The sequence below is a fragment of the Leopardus geoffroyi genome, chromosome D1 (genome assembly GCF_018350155.1).
Source record: "Leopardus geoffroyi isolate Oge1 chromosome D1, O.geoffroyi_Oge1_pat1.0, whole genome shotgun sequence".
NCBI classification, from domain to species: domain Eukaryota; kingdom Metazoa; phylum Chordata; class Mammalia; order Carnivora; family Felidae; genus Leopardus; species Leopardus geoffroyi.
In genome coordinates, this window is record NC_059329.1 from 87,023,865 (window position 1) to 87,046,636 (window position 22,772).

At 36.6% G+C, this 22,772-nt stretch overlaps 1 protein-coding gene across 1 annotated transcript in view; it reads right to left on the reverse strand.

The window, feature by feature from the left end:
* Nucleotides 1–22,772, reverse strand: part of CCDC73 (coiled-coil domain containing 73) — a 126,922-nt gene that overhangs the window by 37,453 nt on the left and 66,697 nt on the right. The window contains exons 7-8 of the mRNA XM_045484886.1: nt 21,070–21,205; nt 20,525–20,604 (exon numbers count right to left, since the gene is read on the reverse strand). Coding sequence (XP_045340842.1) covers nt 20,525–20,604; nt 21,070–21,205 — 216 coding nt within the window. The remainder of the gene's footprint in view (nt 1–20,524; nt 20,605–21,069; nt 21,206–22,772) is intronic.

Sequence of the window (22,772 nt, forward strand, 5' to 3'; positions counted from 1 at the left end):
CCAACTTTGGCTCAGGTCATGATCTCGTGGTCCGTGAGTTCGAGCCCTGCGTCGGGCTCTGTGCTGACAGCTCAGAGCCTGGAGCCTGTTTCGGATTCTGTGTCTCCCTCTCTCTGACCTTCCCCCGTTCATGCTCTGTGTCTGTCTCAAAAATAAATAAATGTTTATAACTAAATAAAAAAATTTTTTTTAAAAACATGGGTCAAGAGACAGGACTTCATGCTTAGAAAAGCAGGCAAATTAATGGCTGGTACAAAGAGAACAATCAGCATATACTGAATAATGAAAGAAGTCTGAACAAAGAAGGCAGGCCTTGAAGAATGAGTAATATACTGGATTTTCTCCATTTGTCTCTCCTGACTCACTCTCCACCCTTTCTCCATACTGCTCTGTCCCCTGTGTGCTGATATCTGTGGATGTAGCAGTTTTTCTTGCTTCTGGCTGGGTTCAATCTCTGGAAGGCACCAGTAAATCAGTATCCTGGGAAGACAGACAGATAGAGGTATTTCCCCAGTTTTCTCCCTATATGGCCACGAAATGACAATAGCTCTGTACCTTTGCCAAAGGTCACAGCTTCTGAATTCAGCTTTCTTCTACAGCTGTGCCTATAGCTCTCTCCAGGTTCCCAGTAGCTGCTTCCTTCCCTTTCCCCTGGGGTTTATGTGGTATAATCATTCCCCCACTGCTTCTATCGCTGTGGTGATTCATTATCCCTGTTGGTTCCCCTGAACCCTGCCCATAACTTTGTAAACAGCTTCTTCATCAAACTTTTCTCTTTTACCTATTCCAATGTGCCATCTGTTTCCTGACTCAATCCTGTTTAATACAAGTAAACTGACAGAAGGCATTTTGAGTGTGGACAGGAGAAATGGAGGGGAGCAAAGGCAAAAAAAGAAAGGCATAGTGAAGAATTATAATAATTGCAACAAAGATTTTGCATTAAATAGAACAGAAGATGCTTAATAAATAGTAGGAAACAATGCTGAAGATGTAGAATGTGGCCAGACTTTGGAAGTTCTGGAAGGTCAATTAAAGAAGTATGGGACTAAATCATATGTTGTACACCTATACTTACATAATGTTATATGTCAATTTGTCTCAATAAAGTAGAAAAAATTTGGGACTTGATTCATTAGGCAAAAGAGAAGTTATTCAATCTATCGTTCCTTCTATATATACTAAATATCTAGCATGTCCAGCACATAGAAGCAATGCATTACACTAGTAACCTAATAAAGTTAGTTTGGCAACAAAAGTGAATAAAAACCAGATAAAAGAACTTTGGCTAAGGGGCTGTTTTATTAATCCAGGCATGAGATGATAAATGTCTATATTACTGAGAAATGGAGAATGGAATATATGAGATATTTTAAGATATAATTGAGTAGACAAAGGGAATGAAGGAAAGAAATTATTCCAGAATATCTAGGTGAAGCTAGGAGAAATGAAAATAAAAACCATAAAATGTGGAAGAGAAAGCATGAAAATGGAAAAGAAATGGGAAGTCTACTTCACTGATGAAATAGATGAAAATGTATTTAAGACAAGAAACAAGAGGTTAACGATCTGAGACTATCAAGCAAGCGAAAAAAGCACAAATCACTAAGCCTGAGCCAGAGGTTGTTATTATTTATATTTATATCTTTATATCTAGATCTAGATCTAGATATATATATGTCTTTCATTCATGTTTTTTTTTTCAAATTATAAAAGGCTACCCATGATAAATTCCCCCAAATGAAGTTCCAATGTCCTAGCAATGGTTCATCTTCACTGTCAGCAAGAAGATTTCCTTTGAAAGGAGAGTTGTATGAATTTGGGGGATGGCCAGGGGAGAGAGGAGGGATGTTGAGAATGAAGAATCAATCCAATATGTGCTCTGCTGACCCTGAATTTACAATAAGTCATAGAAAGAGATGACCCTTCAGGTAGCTGAAAATATAGAACTGATATTAAGGGAAATGTGAGGCTGGAAACGTAAAGTCATCTGCATGAAGTGAATCACTGAATCACAGAATATGAGCTAACTGAAAGAGATAATACGAGAAAAGAATAACAGAGACCTTAAGATAGAACTTTGGAGGAATGGAAGAAAAATGATGATCAGGGAGCCAAAGGCATTTGTAAAGAACTTTAAAGGGCACCTGGGTGGCTCAATTGGTTGACTGTCCAACTCTTGATTTCAGCTCAGGTCATAATCCCAGGGTCATGAGACTAAACCCCACATTGGGCTCTGAGCTGAGCATGGAGCCTGCTTAAAGTTCTCTCTCTCCCTCTGCCCTTCTCCCCAGCTTGCACTCTCTCTAAAATAAAAATAAATAAATAATTCTTTTAAAAAAGACACTTAAAAAGTGAGTTTATCACACAGATGATATAAAATGAACCCATTTTACATTTTAGACATCCAATATTTTGCAAAACACAATATTCTGTAATTAAAACACAAAGTGTCAGCAGTAGCAATTAGGATGCTTTGGTTACAGGTATCAGAAAACCATATTTAAACCATCAAATACTAAGGACATTTATTCTTCCACATAACAGGGAGTCCAAAGTTGAGCAGGTTCTTCACTTTTATTCAACATAGTACTGAAAGTCCTAGTCCCAGCAATTATACAACAAAAAGAAATAAAAGGGATCCAAATTTGTAAGGAAGAAATAAAACTCTCACCATTTGCAGATGACATGATGCTATACATAGAAAATCCTAAAGACTCTACCAAAAAACTACTAGAACTGATAAATGAATTCAGTAAGGTCACAGGATACAAAACAAAAACAGACACAGAAATCTGCTGCATTCCTATACACTAATAATGAAGCAGCAGAACATGAAATAAAGAAAATAATCCCATCTAGGTGCATCTGGGTGGCTCAGCTGGTTGAGCATCCAACTTCAGGTCATGATCTTGCAGTTTATGGGTTCAAGCCCCACATTGGGCCCTGTGCTGATAGCTCAGAGCCTGGAGCCTGCTTCAGATTCTGTGTCTCCCTCTGCTGCACCCCTGCTCACACTCTGCCTCTCTCTCAAAAAAATAAATGTTAAAAAAAAAAAAAAAGAACAATCCCATCTACAATTATACCAAACACAGGGGCACCTGAGTGGCTCAGTTGGTTAAGCACCTGAGTCTCGATTTCAGCTCAGGTCATGATCCCAGGGTGGTGGGATGAAGCCCCATGTTGGGCTCTGCACTGACAGTGCAGAGCCTGCTTGGGATTCTCTCCCCCTCTCTCTGCTACTCCCCCACTCCTGTCTGTCTGTCTCTCTCTCAATAAATAACAACTTTAAAAAATAGACACATAGATCAATGGAACAGAACAGAAAACCCAGAAATAATTATATGGTTAAGGGGCTCTTGGGTGGCTCAGTCAGTTAAGCGTCTGACTTCGGCTCAGGTCATGATCTCACAGTTCATGGGTCCAAACCCCATGTTGGACTCTGCACTGAAGGCTCAGAACCTAGAGCCTGCTTTGGATTCTCTGTCCCCCTCTCTCTCTCTCTGCCCCTCCCCCACTTGTTCTCTCTCAAAAATAAATATTAAAAAAATAAAAAATATATGGTCAAGTAATATTTGACAAAGCAGGAAAGAACATCCAATGAGAAAAAGTCTCTTCAAAAAATGGTGCTGAGAAAACTGGACAGATACATGCAAAAGAATGCAATTGGACCACTTTCTTACACCATATACAAAAATAAAATCAAAATGGATTAAAGACCTAAATGTGAGACCTGAAACCATAAAAATCTTAGAAGAGACCACAGGCAGTAATGTCTCTGACATCAGTTTTAGCAACATTTTTCTAGATATATCCCCTGAGGCAAGGGAAATAAAAGCAAAAATAAACTATTGGAACTACATCAAAATAAAAAGCTTCTGCACAGCAAAGGAAACAATCAACAAAATTAAAAGCTAACCTACAGAATGGGAGAAAATATTTGCAAGTGACATAATTGATAAAGGGTGAGTATCCAAAATATATAAAGAACTTATAAAACTCAACACCCAAAAACCAAATAATCCAATTAAAAAATAGGCAGAAGACATGAACAGACATTTCCCTGAAGAGAAATTTAGATGGCAAACAGACACATAAAAAGATATTCAATATCTCTCATCATCAGGGAAATGCAAATCAAAACTACAATGAGCTATCACCTCAGGCCTGTCAGAATGGCTAAAATCAAAAACTCAAGAAACAAGTGTTGGCGAGGATGTGGAGAAAAGAGAACAGTAACACATTGTTGGTGGGAAAACAAACTGGTGCAGCCACTGTGGAAAAGAGAGGCGGGGAGGGAGAGGGAGGGGGAGGGAGGGAGAGAGAGAGAGAGAGAGAGAGAGAGAGAGAGAGAGAAACTAAGAAACAGACTCTTAACTGTAGAGAACTGATGGTTACCAGAGGAGATTTGGATGGGGGGATGAGGATGGGGATAGGTGATGGGGGATTAAAGAATGCACGTATGATGAGCACTAAGTAATGTATATAACTGCTGAATCACTATATTATATTCCTGAAATATTACACTGTGTGTTAACTATACTGGAATTAAAATTAAAAACTTATTTAAAAAAATTAAAAAATTAAAAGTTGGGCAGGTTCTTGTGTTGGTTGATTCAGGGACTCAACGACTAGGATATTTATTAAAGACTAGGTATTATCAAAGACTAGGATATTTTTATTTCTCCACTTTCCACTGTTGAGACTATAGGAAGAGGCCAATATAGGTACTGCATAGCAACTGTGTCTTCCTGGAACTCCTGAAGAGTAAGAAAATTTTTCTTTGAACCACTTCCTGCTGGCCAGAACTAGATCACAAGCTCATTCGTGAACCAAACACTGGCGTGAAAAATGGGGAGTATATTAAGTGCCTTAGAGACAGACTGATCATATAAGGTGGACTGGATATTGGGGGAATTGTCACAATGTCCACTACAAGAAAAATTTCAGCTACATTGTAAAATATACAGGTTGTTTAGACTATTACTTACTACAAACATTACATAGTATAATAGAGGATAAATGGAGAGTATTTTTTACAAGCTTATTGAACTTAAGTAATTCACCTACTCCCTTGAGGTTTTGGTTCCCTTTCCAAAAAAAGGAGAGATTGGATCCAGTTAATGGTTTTTAAATTGTGCTCTGAGAAGTCCTAGAGGTTCCATGGAGACCCTTCATGGCTACTAATAGAGGAGAAAGAGCCCCTGGTATATGTCCAGTGTTCCTCCAACGCTTCCTTCAATCACAACAGCTCTACCTTATTTATCTTAATATTGAGCTTCCACATCTCGCACTGAGGGTTCTGCAGCTCAAATAAAGACAAAAACCAGATTAGATGATCCATATGATTCCATGAAATTTAGAGATGATCTGAAGAAGATAGTCTGGAGAGAACCAGATGTTACAGAAATAGAAAATAGTTCAAGTGTGAAGGGAGAAAGAACAGTTGATGAGTCAGAAGGAATTTCAGACTTTATTATCTGATAAAGGAATTTAAAGGCAAATGATGCTGTGTTTCAGTGGTCTTGAAAGGCTATCCAAATAAACCACCTATAGTTTGTAGTACAAAAAAGCTGAATCCGTCAAAACTGCCTTAATCCTTACCAAGTAACAATAATCCCATAAATTTCTATGGTGTGTTGGACTTTCTGAAGTGCTTTACCATGCATTTATTGTTTTATATTTATTTCACATATATAAAATAAGAAAGGCAGAAATCATTATGCTCATATTTAAAAACAAGAAAATAAAAAGGGGAAAGAGAAAAGCAACACCCGTCCATATACATCTGGGTCAAGTACCTCTTTGAAATGACTATAGTTGAAAGGTATAGTTTTTTCTTTTTTAATTTTTTTTTAATGTTTATTTATTTTTGAGACAGGGAGAGACAGAGCATGAACAGGGGAGGGTCAGAGAGAGGGAGACACAGAATCTGAAGCAGGCTCCAGGCTCTGAGCTGTCAGCACAGAGCCCAACCTGGGGCTAGAACTCACGGACCACGAGATCATGACCTAAGCTGAAGTCAGCCGCTTAACCGACTGAGCCACCCAGGCGCCCCGAAAGGTATAGTTTTAAAGAAAAAGATAATATGATGAATAAAGATAAATAGAATAAATGAGAAATATTATGCACGGAATTATGTGTTGGCAGGAGGAGACAAATGGACTAGGTGAGGTAGTGAGGACTGAAGGACTAGAGGTAAAGAGAACAACTTTGAGAGTGTAATAGTACAGATGATAGAAAACAATGCTCTGACTGGAGAAAGAGGAGGGCCAAATGAAAGAGCCCAAAGGAAGCAGTATTTAATGATAAAGTTTCAAGGTAAGGACATACAGGTCTATAGATCTTTATAGTCAAGGCATATAAGGAGCTGGTATTTCAGGAGTATTAATAGTTAACAATTTCCTCTTTTAACAAATATATGATTTCTAACGGGGAATAAGAAAGCAAAGAAACTTATGTAAATAAATTGCTTATACTGCCATTACTATCAGTAAAATGGTTCTAATTGTACATTCTGTAGCCAAACAGGTTCCAATCCTGGCTTTAGGTAACTTATTTAACTTCCTTCTGTATCAAGTTCCTCATCTGTAAACTGGGAATATAATTTTTTAAAAACTAACAAAGTGCCTGGTGTGTAATACTCCATGCAATGTGTACGTTGAGTATCTACTATGTGCTAGACACTGTTACCTATTATTACTACTAAGGTGAATCTAAAGGATTCTAGGATTATTTTCTCTACTTTTAAAATAGTCTGAATTCTTAATAATGGTATAATTAAATATCCTTTTATTTATTTAAAGAATTAAGATTCCTTCTTTCACAGCTAAAAACAGTAAGAATTTTCCTGTAGACCATGAGCTCCTCAAGGAAAGGTGCCATGTTTTATACTTATCCCATAGCAGCTTAATACATTCAGGAATCTAAAGGGAACTAAACAGGGGCACCTGGGTGGCTCAGTCAGTTAACTATCTGACTTCAGCTCAGGTCATTATCTCGTGGTCCATGATTTCAAGCCCTGCATCAGGCTCTGTGCTGACAGCTCAGAGCCTGGAGCCTGCTTTGGATTCTGTGTCTCCCTCTCTCTCTCTCTCTCTGCCCCTCCCCCACTGTGCTCTCTCAAAAATGAATAAATGTTAAAAAAAATTTTTTTAAATAAATAAAAGGAACTAAACATTATAATAACTCTAATAAGAAAAAAGTGATGAACATGATTATGAAAAAAATGTGACTTATCTTTACCTAAAATAAGATTTAATGAAATCAAATGGGATCAGATGGGATTGAGCCCTGCATCAGGCTCCTGGAGCCTGTAGCCTGCTTAAGATTCTCGTTCTCTCTCCCTCTGCCCCAGTGTATTTTTTTGGCTAGAAAATAACCTTGACTGCTGTAATCAACAGCCCTAAATTTGTGACCTTAAAATAGGTTAATTCTTCACTGTAAGTACAGATCCAAGAATATGCTAGAAAACAACAATTACAGAAATAAGATGGTATAATAAAACATTACTCTAGAACTAGAGGGTCTTTGACTTAACAAACTTATTGAACAAAACAATGTATTGCTCTTATTATTTCCACCCTGGATAAACATTTAAAAACAAGGGTTGGGAGCTAAACTGACTATGGTTACTGAAGGGCATTAAAAAAAAAATCTAGTAATTTCAGCAATTAATTTAATTTCTTAAAAATTTATGGGATGCCTGCATTAAGCATCTGACTTCGGCTCAGGTCATAATCTCACAGTTTGTGAGTTCAAGCCCCGCATCGGGCTCTGCACTGACATGACACCTCACAGCCTGGAGCCTGCTTCGGATTCTGTGTCTTCCTTTCTCTCTCTCTGCCCCTCCCCCACTTGTGCTCGCTTGCTCACTCTCTATCAAAAATAAATAAACATTTAAAAAAACTAGGAGATTAATTCAAAGGAAAATACCTGTTAGAGGACCATAAAGTTTTAATCTCAATTCAGATTTACAGGATATTTGGCTAATTTTTATATTGTTACTCAGTATTTAGTCAAATATCATCTGAATGTGAAAAGCAAATCTTTTGGGGCATCTAAGTGGCTCAGTCGGTTAAGCACCCAACTCTTAATTTCCACTCGTGTTATGATCCCAGGGTCATGGGATCAAACCCCAGGTCAGGCTCCCTGCCAAGTGTGGAGCCTGCCTGAGATTCCCTCTCCCTCCCTCTGCCCCTCTCCCTGCTTGCCCCCTCCCTCTCTCTCTGAAATAAAAATTAAATAAAATTAAATAAATACAAAATAAAAACAAATCTTTTGTGCTCAATTGATTCTTTTTAAAAAAGCCACCAATAATACTGGATTTAAAATAAGGTACATCTTTACAAAATGGTGTTTTCAAAAACTTGCTTTCAAGCTGCTTTTTTTGGTGCACTAAAATGATAATTTTTAAAATTTGCAACAATTTTTTAGCTTTTAATTTTTTATATTGTATTATCCTAAAGCAAGATACACTTATAAGAAGTAAACAAACAGGGGCGCCTGGGTGGCGCAGTCGGTTGGGCGTCCGACTTCAGCCAGGTCACGATCTCGCGGTCCGTGAGTTCGAGCCCCGCATCAGGCTCTGGGCTGATGGCTCAGAGCCTGGAGCCTGTTTCCGATTCTGTGTCTCCCTCTCTCTCTGCCCCTCCCCCGTTCATGCTCTGTCTCTCTCTGTCCCAAAAATAAATAAACGTTGAAAAAAAAAATTTAAAGAAGTAAACAAACATTCTAATAACTTAGAAAGTAAATTATTGGATGCCTTTTAATGCTAGTTTCACACTAATGATCTAGTCTAGTTTTACTCCTAAGACACAACGTTCTACTGATAAAAGTATAATTAAACTGAAGTGTATGTCACTAAAACTTATATTCACATGAAGTGGCTTACAATTATCTGAATTAATAAAGGAAAATCCTTTTTCTACAAATTATTTCTTCTGTCAAGGTTATAAAGTGCAACAAACTCCTATGGCTTTCTGTGCTTTTCAACTGAAAACATAGAGCTGTTGTAATTAGCTAAGTTTTATAGGAGATACTCTAAAATGCATCAATTCCTACTACAATAATTGTTCTGAAACAAGAAAGTGGGAAAGGGGAGGGTAAGAGTGAAAATCCAGTATATGGCTGACAAAAGTAAAAGCTAATCATTTCTTATGTCTTTCTTTTTCTTATATTACTTAATCTTAAGAACATAATAAATTAAAATCAGAGACCTCCACGAAATGATTTTCCACTGAAAATATGCTTTTGATTTTATAGCCCTTATAGCTTTTAAATATCCTGAACTTTTAGTACATTGTCTGTTTTCTAACCATTTTATTCAAAGCTGTTAGCACAGCGAATAAACAGCACAAGCTTTGATCTCATTAAATTACAACTTATAGTTCCTAGAGTCATAAATATTGTGCTCTTTTTTCCTTTACCCCTCCTTTTCTGGTACAGGGTAGTCTGTTAAATATCACTATCTCCTTGAGTGCTCTGACGTTTACTCAGACAAATACCAGAGGTTATGAATGCTGCTCATAGATAGTATCAGGAATTCTTCATGATTGCCATAATAGTGAACCCAGCATTCAAAACTGTAATATCTAGTTTAATCTAACAGCTAAGTTTGGTCTATTTAACTTTGCTTCCCCCCCACCCCCGCCAAAAAAATCCATCTCGTCACAAACCAATAGCTTAACTGTTCTAAATAAAATCATAAAACAGAATAAAAAAATAAAAATTATCTTTGGGAAAATGATTAAAAGTTTTGAGTGATATAGCCAATGTTACCAGACTTGATTAGCTTCTGAAAAAGAAAATAAAAAATGAAAAAGCTTTTCTGAAAGTTAAAAATTAAGACTACATAAAAAATACAAAATTCTTATACCTAGAATGTCTGAAATATTACAAATGGCTATTAAAATGTATTTTTAAATTTTTACTCTTTCAGCTACTCAGACTTAAAACTCTCAATTTAAAAAAATCCTCTCACTTTACCCGTTTGTACACTCTCTCTTCCAAGAACTACTAGGTACAACAGCATGGTCACTGACTGTAATACTCTCTAGAGAGATAGGCCACCACTGCAGGACACATCAGTACACTTAGTTAGCCCTGGTAGGGCTCCAAGACCTGGGAAAAATGGGTAAGTGTGCTCATGAGCAACACTATTCTACCTGTGCAAAGAAAGAGACATTCTCTTTAACCTAATCTGCCAATGGTTTTACAAGAGCCTCGTCTCCATCTACAGGCCAGTCTTAAACTATATGTTAGAAATATATTATTATTATGCTATAATGAAACATTTGTCCTTATATAATGAAAAAAAAACCCATATAACTTAATACAGAAACTTATGAGGTATAATGTAGTAATGTAAATAATGTAAAAACTGAACAAAAGCATATGAATATTTTAATATAATCACTAAATTAATGTGATCAATTAACTCACTGAGAAAAATATTAAAATATAAATGAATCAAAGAGACATCACCAAAAATGTGCTTATGCACAAGTAGTCAGTATTTAGTTATTTATATTTATTTGCATTCGCAATTAATATTGACAAAAATGAATGGTCCTTTTAACAATCCTCTGATTTGAGACTACAAATTTTTAAATTACATATTTTCTCCTTATATTAAAAAAGCCATCTTTAATATTCTAGGATGTGACTGAAAATAAATGTTCTTTACATAAAAACTGTCTAGTTTTCTAGATAGACTTAAAACTTTCAAGGGCTAGGAACATATGCTTCTAATGTTTTATACTGAGCTACACTATGCGCTTCCTTTCTGATGCTTCAGGTATAAGGATAGAATCCAGGGAATATAAAACCATTTTCTTGGCTTATAAGAAAGTTATAAGACCAAAGAACTAGATACAATAGTGTTACAAATATTAATGGCCTTTGGGCTCTGGCTTAGCATTTAGAATCCACTTCAATCTTTATTTTAAGTAATCCTGCTTTCCTTGAAATGATGCTAAAACAGAAAGTAACAAAATTTCCTGATTTCTTGAGTTATGCTTTAAACTATATGTTATTTATCTCACAGCACAAAACACTCCTCTTCAAAACTTAGGTCTGTCACTCTAGGCTTAGTTTTAATTTCAGTAAAATTAAAACTAAGTCCGTCAGTAAAAACGGAGGGCTTCTTATTTCCAGTCAAACAAATAAGGAGTTTAAACTTCGTCCCGACAACTCTATCCTGACAACAAATAAAAGCTGAACAAACTGAAAATCAACAACTCTTCTTAGATCTGTCAGAGAAATGAGGTCATAAAGGAAACAGCTACCTCAATGATTGGAGAGACAGACGGGTGAATATGGAGAATTATAAACTACCAGAGCAGAAATCCACAAACAGAAACCTCTGCAAGAACTAATGCCAGTACAGGATAAGCTGAACTGTGACTGACTGACTACCAGAGGCCCAGTGTGGAAAACCCTGAGAGTTAAAACAAAAAAAAATTTAGGGGGACACAGTCATGCGGGAACCCCCCACCCAAACACTTTTATGAATTTCACTTCCAAGTCTTCTCACAGTGAATATCAGAAAAAAATATTTCCTCCTGCTTCCAGGAGGAGGAGGAGAGAAGGAGCCACTGTGAAATATGCCAGGGCATTCTGTTCTAACAAGGGCTGACCTCAGGAGAAGCTACTGGACCTGAGCCTAAACTACCTAGGGAAAGGGTGATACCCAAATCCAGCCCCCTCCAACCATCCTGTACCACTCGAGAGAAAAAACTGAGAAGTACTGTGAAGTTCACAGTCCAGTAAACTGTATAGACCACTGCATCCAAAAACAGCAGATTACAAATCCTTCTCAAGCTTACATAGAACATTCACCAGTCTGGACTGTAAAACACACCTTAAAAAATTTAAAAGACAAAAATTATATAATGTCTGCTCTTAGACTACAATAAAATTAAACTAGAAATCAATAAATGGTAGCTTGAAAATACTTGGAGCTTAAACAGCACACTTCTGAATAACACACGGGTCAAAGAAGAAATCTCAGGAGAAATTTTAAAATATTTTGAGCTAAATGAAAATACAACCAAACAAAATTTGTGGAATGCAATGGAAGCAATGGTTACAGGGAAGTCGATAGCATTGAATGCAGATGTTAGAAAAGAAAAAATACCAAAATGTGGAAGTAACCGAAGTGTCCAATGACAGATGAATGGATAAAGATGTGATATATATACACAACGGAATATTAGTCAGCCATAAAAAGGATAACACCTTGCCATGTGCAAAAACACAATGGGCCTAGAAGGTATTATGCTAAGAGAAATATGTCAAAAGAGAAAGATAAATACCAGAAGATTTCACGTGTATGTGGAATCTAAAAAAATAAATAAATAAAAAGCAGAAACAGACCCATAAATACTGAGAACAAACTAATGGTCACTAGAGGAGTTGGGTTAGGGTATGGACAAAATAGATGAAGGGGAGTAGGGGATGCAGGCTTCCAGTTTTGGAATAAATAAGTCACGGGGATAAAACATACGGCATAGTGAATATAGTCAATGGTCTTGTAGTAGCATTGTATGGTGACAGATAGTAGCTACGGTAGTGGTGAGCACAGCACAGTGTATAGACTTATTGAATCACTATGTTTTATACCTGAAACTAATGTAACATTATATGTCAAATACAATTTTATTTAAAAAAGAAAAAGAAAAAATCTAAAACATCTAAACTTTAAACTTAGGAAACTAGAAAAAGCAAAGTAAAATCAAAGTAAACAGAAGTAAAAAAAATTAGAGAGAAATAAATGAAAATGAAAATGAAAACAATACATCAATAGAGAAAATCAAGGAAACCAAAGGCTGATTCTTTGAAACAATCAATAAAATTGATAAACCTCTAACCATGTTAAGAAAAAAAAGGGACGGGGCACCTGGGTGGCACAGTCGGTTAAGCGTCCGACTTCAGCCAGGTCACGATCTCGCGTTCCGTGAGTTCGAGCCCCGCGTCAGGCTCTGGGCTGATGGCTCAGAGCCTGGAGCCTGTTTCCGATTCTGTGTCTCCCTCTCTCTCTGTCCCTCCCCCGTTCATGCTCTGTCTCTCTCTGTCCCCAAAATAAATAAACGTTGAAAAAAAAAAAAAAAAAGACCTTTAAAGAAAAAAAAGGGACACAAATTACTAATATCAGAAATGAAAAATTGGACGTAACTATAGATCCCGTGGACATTAAAGGGAAAATTTTTTTTAAATACTATCAACAACTCTATGCTCACAAGTTTGATAACCTAGATGAAATGGACTAATTCCTTGACACAATCTGCCAAAACTCACACAAGAAGAAATAGACAATCTAAATAGACTAAATCCATTAAAGAAATTGAATCAATAAGAATCTTACAACAGAAAGGACCATGCCCAAATGGGTTCACTGGTGAATTCTACCAAACATTTAAGGAGGAAGTTATACCAATTCTGTATAATCTCTTTCAAAATATGGATATAGAAAGAATGCTTTGAACTCATTCTACAAGGCCAGCATTATTCTAATAACAAAACAAGAATAGGACATTATAAGAAAACTACAGACTAGTATTTTTCATGAGCACAGATATAAAAATCCTCAACAAAGTAACAGTAAATTAAATCCAACGATATATAAAAATAATTATATACCATGACCAAGTGGGATTTATCACAGTTATACAAGGCTGGTTCAACATTCAAAAATTAATGTAATCCACTATATCAACAGGCAAAAGAAAAAATCACATGATATCAATAGATGTGGAAAAAGCATTTGATAAAATCCAACACCTACTTGTGATAATAACTCTTAACAAACTGGGAATAGAGGGTAACCTCCTTGATAAAGAACTAGGAATAAAGGGGAACCAACTTGCTAAAGAACATCTAAAAAAATCCTACAGATAACATCATACTTAATGATGAGAAACTTCACACTTTCCCACTAAGATTATGAACAAGCCAAGGATATCCCCTCACTAAAACTTTTCAACACCATACTGGAAGCCCTAGCTAGTGCAATAAGAAAAGGAAATTAAAAAAAAAAAAAAAGATACACAGATTTAAGAAGGAAGAAATAAAACTATCTTTGCTCACAGATGACATAATTGACTATGTAGAAAATGTGAAAGAATCAACAAAAACCTCCTGGAACTAATAAGTGATTATAATAAGGTTGTAGGATATAACATTAATATACAAAAGTCAATCACTTTCTGTACTGGAAAAACCTACAGTTCTTCCCTCTGGTGCAGGGAAAAACCCAGTTCTTCCTCCTGTGTTTTTTTCCTGTGTGTCTCCTTTACACAGAACACTTCACTTCTGATGCTTCTGGTCACCAAGGGTTTGAGGGTGTCCCCCCCCTGCCCGGCCCCAGGCAATTCTCTGCAACATCAATTGAGTGTCCTACAATTTAATTCACTTCTGACACTATCTACTTAAAGGCTGTGTCAGATCCTGTAAGTGAAGAGCTCGGTCCCATAAGACAGCTCGCATCCCACTTCAGATGCCAATCTCAAGGCCAGGTGTTTCTGACTAATTGACTATAAATAGAGGTTCCCACTATCCCCTCTTAGGTTCCAATAATTTGCCACACCAGCTCACAGAACTCAGAGAAATACTTAAGTTTACCAGTTTATTAATATGTGATAAAGGATATAGATGAATAGCCAGATGAAGATATCCAAAGTGCAAATCTGGAAGGGTCCCAAGCACAGGGGATTCTGCCCTGGTGGAGTTGAGGTGTGTCGCCCTCCCTCTGAGATGGGCACTACTGAGATTTTATGGAGACTTCCTCATGAAGGCATGATCAATTACTAATGCCATTTCCAGCCCCTCTTCCCTTTTTGGTGGAGAGGGAGGTGGGAAAGAAGCAGGGCTGAAAATTTTAAGCTTCTAATCATGGCTTGCTCTTTCTGGTCACCAGCCCCCATTCAGGAGCCCATCCAGAGTAACATTATCAGAACAAATGATGCACCTAGTGCTTTTATCACTTAGGAATTTATAAGGGTTTTAGCAGCCCAGTGTCAGGGGCAGGGTGAAAGACCAAATATTAGAACAAGAGATGTTTTGGGGCACCTGGATGGCTCAGTCGGTTAAGTGTTCAACTCTTGATCTCAACTCAGGTGTTGATCTCAGGGTCATGAGTTCTAGCCCCACACTGGGTTCCATGCTGGGTGTGAAGCCAACTTAGATAGATAGATAGATAGATAGATAGATAGATAGATAGATACAAAGAAATAGATGATATAGATACAGATATATCTTAAAACAAGAGATGTTGTCAGTGCTTTTATCACTTAGGAAATCACAAGTGATTGAAAATGGAAGTAGATAATATTTTCTATGATCTCACAATTTGCTATACGCTAGCAATGAACAAATATAATTTGAAAATAAAAACATGTTACCATTTACATTAGTACCCCCCCAAATTAAATCTTTAGGTAAGAATCTAACAAACTATATATAAGATCTATGTGAGAAGAAATACAAAACTCTGATGAAAGATATCAAAGAAGAACTAAACAAATGGAGAGATATTCCACATTCATGAATAGGGAAACCCAATATTTTCAAGATGTCAGTTCTTCCTAACTTGATCTTAGATTCATTACAATCTAAATCAAAACCTCAGCAAGTTACTTTGTGAGTGTCAGCAAAGTGATTCTATGGAGAGACAAAAGACCCAGAATAGCTAATTCAAAATAAAGTCAAGGACCTTCAGTACCCACCTCTAGGACTTACTATAAAGCTACAGTAATCAATACAGTGTGGTATTGGTGAAAGAATGGACAATTAGATCAGTGGAACAGAAATGAGAGCCCAGGAAAAAACCCACTGATAGTTGACATGGAAGCAAAAGTAATCTTTTCAACAAATAGTGATGGAACAACTGGACATTCACATGCAAAAAACAAAATACAAAAAACAAAAAACCCACAACTATAGACCAAGACCTTAGATCCTTCACAAATTAACTCAAATGGATCACAGACCAAAATGTAAAATGCAAAACTATAAAGCTGCTAGAAGATAAGACAGATAGAGAAAATCCAGCTGACACTGTGTATGGCAATGACTTTTTAGGTACAATGTCAAAGTTAAAATCCACATACTCAAAAAATTGATAAGCTGCACTTCATTAAAATTAAAACCTTCTGCCCTCTCTTCTGCTTTGGATATTTATCTCCAAAATATCAAGAACATGAGAAGTCAAACCACAGACTGGGAGAAAATATTTTATTTATTTATTTATTTATTTATTTATTTATTTATTTATTTTTAATGTTTATTTTTGAGAGAAACAGTGCAAACGGGACGGGCAGAGAAAGAGAGGGAGATACAGAATCTGAAGCAGGGTCCAGGCTCCAAGCGGTCACCACAGTGCCCCATGTGGGGTTTGAACCCATGAACCGTGAGATTCAGACGTTTAACAACTGAGCTACCCAGGCGTCCCTGGGAGAAAGTACTTTAAAAAGATACATCTGATAGGGCTCTGTGCTGACCGCTCGGAGCCTGGAGCCTGTTTCGGATTCTGTGTCTCCCTCTCTCTCTGACCCTCCCCTGTTCATGCTTTGTCTCTCTCTGTCTCAAAAATAAATAAATGTTAAAAAAAAAAAAAAAAGATACATCTGATAAAAGACTGTTATCCAAATTATACACAGAACTCTTAAAAGCCAACAATAAATGAACAACCAAATTAAAAAATGGATAAAAGGTCTGAACAGCCACCTCACCAAAGAAGATATACAGATGGGAAGTAAACATATAAAAAGATGCTCAACATCATATGTCATTAGGGAATTATAAATAAGAACAGAGAGATACCACCACACAACCATGTAGCATGTGCAATTGCTGGCGGACATGCAAAATGATATAGTCACTTTGGAATATGGTTTGGCAGTTTCTACAAAATGAAACATACTCTTATCATACAATCCAAACAATCATGCTCCTTTGTATTAATCCAAAAAAGTTTTAAACACGTGCACACAAAATCTGTACACAGATATTTATAGTAGCTTTATTCATAACTGCCAAAACTTGCAAGCAACCAAAATGTCCTTCAACAGGAGGATGGATAGTTTGCGGTACATCCAGCCAAAGGAATATTATTCAGTACTAAAAAAAATAAAAATTAAAAAAATAAAAGAGCTACCACGCCATGAAAAGACATTAGACAAAACTTAATGCACGCTACTAATAAAGCCAATCTGAAAAGGCTACATTCTATATGATTCCAACTCTATAACAGTTTGGAAAAGGCAACACTATGGTGATAGTAGGAAGATTAGTGGTTGCCAAGGGTTATAGGAAGGGACAGATGAAAAAACAGAGCACAGAGGATTTTCAAGGCAGTAAAACTACTCTGTATGATACTACAATGGTGGTTACAGGTCATTAAACATTTGTCCAAATCCAGATAAAGTACAAAACCAAGAGTGAATCCTAATGTAAATAATGGAATTTGGATGATACTGATGTGTCAATGTAGGTGCATCAATTGTAACAAATGCACCATTCTGGTATAGGATGTTGACAGTGAGAGAGACTGTACATGTGTGGGTCAAGGAGTATATGAGAACTCTCTATACTTTCCATTAAATTTTGCTATGAAGCTAAAAATGCTCTAAAAAAAATAAAGTTCATTTTATTTTTTTTAGAGAGACAGAGCATGTGCACACCAGCAGGAGAAGAGCAGAGAGAGAGGGAGAGAATTGCAAGCAGGCTCCACACTCAGCACGGAGCCCAGGGCAGGGCTCAAGCTTACAACCATGAAATCATGACCTGATCTGAAATTAAGAGTCAAGCTTAACAGGCTGAGCCACCCAGGCATCCCTTTAAAAAATAAAGTTTATTAATTTAAATCAATAAATAAAAATAGTGAAATTCAATGTATACATATAGCTATAAATGCTTGGGGTATTTTTCTTCCCTTTTAAAAGCAGAATCCATTTAAAACCAAGATGAAACACTGACCCAGGGGCACCAGTCGGTTGAGCATCCGACTTCTGCCCAGGTAATGATCTCATGGTTCATGAGTTCAAGCCCCACGTCGGGCTCTGTGCTGACAGCTCGGAGCCTGGAGCTTGCTTCGCATCCTGTGTCTCCCTGTCTCTCTGGCGCTCCCCAGCTCATGCTCACACTCTATCTCCGTCAAAAATAAATAAACTTAAAAAAAAAAACAACAACACTGACCCAAAATTTAAAATTTCCTCAAAAGTAATGAAGTATCTGGATAATATCATCCATAATCATTTATTTGTTGAGTCCGAAATATGTACTGCAAAAATGATTTATTGAGGTTTGGGGTATAATCCTTGTAAAAAAGAAATTTCTTTGTACTAAATCAACCAATCAGCTTATACAGAAACTGAATTGGGGAGCTTAACTAATGTTAACACTCTGACCAAGTATATAATCAGTATCCCAACAAGAAACAGATGGTACACATAAATTAGGATAATTTGAAGATGATTTATTCACAAAACTGTAGACACAATATAAAGGAACCATAAAATATGGTGCAAGTTCTAGGGGCCAGCAGCAATGGAGATGTCACTACACTGGGCCCAAAAAACAACAAAAAGGTAAGTTACTGGAACCCAGAAAGAGAGCATTACACAGAGTAGGCCAGTTTGAGAGAACTAGTGATATACTGAGGGACAAGCCCACACTAAAGTGACCTCACATAGAGGGAATTCCCTCTAATTCACTCTCTTTCCTCCTATCTCCTGTCCAGGCTGCTTTCCACTGGCCCAACTCAACAGGAAGCCAGAAGATATGGGAACACTGATGGAATCCACATAGGTAAGCCTTACAAGGAGAAAAGGATGGATACATCTGAATGTGGAGGGACAAATGGAAGGTATTTTGCACATTGATAATTACAAAGTGTAACTTACTAGTAAATATTTAAGTGGCACTCAGTAAATGTTAGTTTAGAGCATTTACTGAGCGTCAGTAAAGATAGGTATCTCTCTCTCTCTGTCTCTCTCTCTCTCTACACACACACACACACACACACACACAGACACACACACACACACACAAAATATAATACTCTCAGAGATAGGGAGGTGGTCCAAAGTGGCATTATTTCAGATAGGGCTTTGAAGGGAGTAGGGAAAGGAAACAAGAGGTCATTTGCTGAGAAAATAAGAATAAGGCCTTCCTACTTCTCCCTCCTCTCCTACCAGTCTTACCTTGTATGAGTGAAGGTATTTTTAGTTGCAAATAATGGAAAATTAAACTGGTCCAAACCAAACTAACTTAAATAATAATGGGGATTTATTGATTCACATAACTGAAAAGTCTAGAGGTACAGAATGGTAGGGTTGGTGGATCCAAGGACTCAAAAATGTCATCAAAGAACAGGTTTCTTTACTTCACACCAATCTGACATCCACATTGTCAGGTTCCTCCTTTTTGGTTTCTCATGTAGAGAAATGACTGAGAGCCACAGTGAGGGTTACATTCTTATTGGTTTATAGCCACTAGCTAAGGTCATCTGTCCACTTCTGAGCCAATGACTGTGATATGAGGAATAAAATATGTTTATGGCTTTATGCCAATTTAGAGTTCAATGTTCAAGTACTCCTTCACTCACGATACTCCAGTCATACCAGACTTCTCCAGTCCTTCACATATACTAAACTCTTTCCTATACCTAATCTTAGCCAAAAGTCTGAGAAGCTATTACTAAAAATCTTCCGTGTCTCAGGGCTTTTGCATATGCTATTCTCCTTGCCTGAAACATTTTTCTTTTCTCTCCCCTACCCCTTTACCACCAACATAATAAATTCACCTATTATAATGTCATCACATCCTTTACTTTTTCTTCATATCATTTATAACAGTTTTAAATTGATCTGTGTGATTATGTATTTTGTGTCTAATTCCTCCATTGGACTATAAACCTCAAAAAAGCAGCAAAATGTGTTATTTTCTTCAGACTTGTACCCATAGTGCTACATTACATAGACCCGACACAATCAAATACTAAAGAATGAATGAATAAATGGTGCTGAGATTGACATATAGTAAATGTTTATTGGCTACTCATGTCACCATAAAAATGCATGCAACTGGTGAGAGTCAAACAATATTTTTTTAAGTTTATTTATTTTGAGAGAGAGAACATGAGCAGGGGAAGGGCAGAGAGAGAGAGGGCAAGAGAATCCCAAACAGGCTCTGCACTGTCAGTGCGGCCCCAATGCAGGCCTTGAACTCACTCACAAACTGCAGGACTGGAGCTCACAAATCATGAGATCATGACCTGAGATGAAACCAACTGATGCTTAATCAGCTGAGCCACCCAGCCGCCCCAAGGAACAATATTTTGAATGGTTTAGAACAAACTCATTCATTACATTTACAGGAATCATAACTCATAGTTTATGAATCTATATTTAAAACATTTTATTTTTCTTACATCAAAAAATATCTACCCAACTTTTTCTAGTAATATTTCATAAAACTAATTATTTTACACTGTAATTCTAATACTATGAAACTGTATCAATCATACCTTCTTTAAACTGCATATTTCAGATTCTTGTTTTTTATTTAAAGCTGAAAGTCTGTTGTTTAATTGTATTGCTTCCTGTACTGCAATATGAAAAACATTTAGAAAAATATTATATTCAACATACATTTTAAGGAAAGTATCACTACAATGGACAGTGAAAGCAACCTCAATGCAATATATATAATTATTATTGAACATAAATAATATTTATTAAAATGTTATTTACTATTACCAGGAGCAGATAATTTCAATTTCCTCATTATAAGTAAGCCCATTTAATCACTCCTATTAAAACTATAAGTTTAGGGGCTCAGTTGGTTGAGCTTCCTACTTCGGCTCAGGTCACGATCTCGCCGTCTGTGAGTTCGAGCCCCGCGTCAGGCTCTGTGCTGACAGCTCAGAGCCTGGAGCCTGCTTCGGATTCTGTGTCTCCCTCTCTCTCTAACCCTCTCCTGCTCATGCTCTGTCTCTGTCTCAAAAATAAAATATTAAAAAAAAATTTTTTTTAATAAAAAAAAAATAAGTTTAAATAAGGTAACACCTACCATTTTGTTCTAATTTTCCATGATTCTCTTTTACCAATCCAAATTGACCTGTTATTGTGGCATAATATTTCTCAATTTCATTCAGTTGCTTCTGATGATCTTCTTTAGCCAGAAGATGTAACTGGACTTTTTGTTCCTATTTTGAAGTTATTTTAAATGTTATAAACCTATAATACACCCACATATATATATGCATACACATGTTTAAACATACATAAAAATGTACTGTTTTTTAGTAACTATTGTTATGAAATAGGCCATGAAAAAGTGCTGAGAACACAACAAGGAGGAAATGTTAGGAGATATTTCTAAACCTGTGTAAAATTAAAGCACATTTTTTTTTCTTGTAACAAAATGGTCACTTAAATTTATGCTGCCCCTATTTACAATTTCTTTTTAAAAAAGCAACTGGTTTCACTTATAGAAAAGATAATCAGTCCAAGCCAGCACTAAGCAAAATCACGAGAATATTAAAGTAATACTCTTTATAATTAAGGAAAAGAATTTGTTTTTCTAAATTTGGGGGCATAATTATGAGTGCATTATCAAAACTCAAGTATTTTTAATTTTAATGAGTATAGTACCTTCTGACTGCATTAAAAAATTGAATGATGAGGAGAGTCTGGGTGGTTCAGTTGGTTGAGTGTTTGACTCTTGGATTTGGTTCAGGTCATGATCTCACAGTTCATGAGTTTGAGTCCCACGTAGGGCTCATGCTGATGGTACGTGACCTGCTTGGGATTCTCTATCTGCCTCTCTCTCTCTTTCTCTCAAAACTAAACTTAAAAAATTGAATGATGAGGATAATATCTATCAGAGGCAGGGAGGCAATACAGTATAGTAGAAAGTCTACTTAGCTGAGAGACACAATTGGCAAAAATTGGACCCAAGGTATAATATGGGCCTTTACTACTTTCAGCTAAAGAAGTTTGTTTTGTCACACTTAGAAATATGACTTTAAATTTTAAAAAGAGGGATTGCCTGGCTGGCTGGCTCAGTCAGTAGAGCATATGCCTCTTAATCTCAGAGTTGTGAGTTCAAGCCCCACATTGGGTGTGGAGTCTACTAAAAAAAAAAAAAAGTCATTAATAAATTTTAAAAAGAAATATAAGGTTAATAGAATGAATAACATTTTTTAAAGGTTTTGATCTTGACTTGGTACTAGTAGACTCACTGATTGGTTTCACAACTTTCCTTCATTTATGTCACATGCTTCAGCACCTATGATGATAAGCAGTGATAAAAACCAGTGTATGTCTATGGACTGACACTCAGTAATTGTTTTATGAGTGAATTGTTGTTGTCCTCTGGGGCTCCAACAGTGAAAATTTGTTAGATATACCTGGCCAGTAGCTGTTTCCCCTATCCAATATTATCACAATTTCAAGTATTTACTTCAAATATTTCTTCCTCATTATAATCTAGGAGGATTAAAATTTGCAGGTTCTCTTCTCCCCTAGTCAAGTGAAGGGCATATTGCTCAAAATAAACCAACTGATTTCTACCTTTTTGGAATCTGAAACTCGAGCAAAAAGGACTATAAAACTAAAGTTTGGCAGTGATCCTATCCAGCTGATAAGACTTCTGTCCCGGGTTCCTACATCCTGCTTCACAAACTCTGGAATTACCCTGATCCCTGCTCTTTCTCAAACCCATTCTTCACTCTCTGATTGATTATGAATGCCTCCACTAAATTCTCTTTC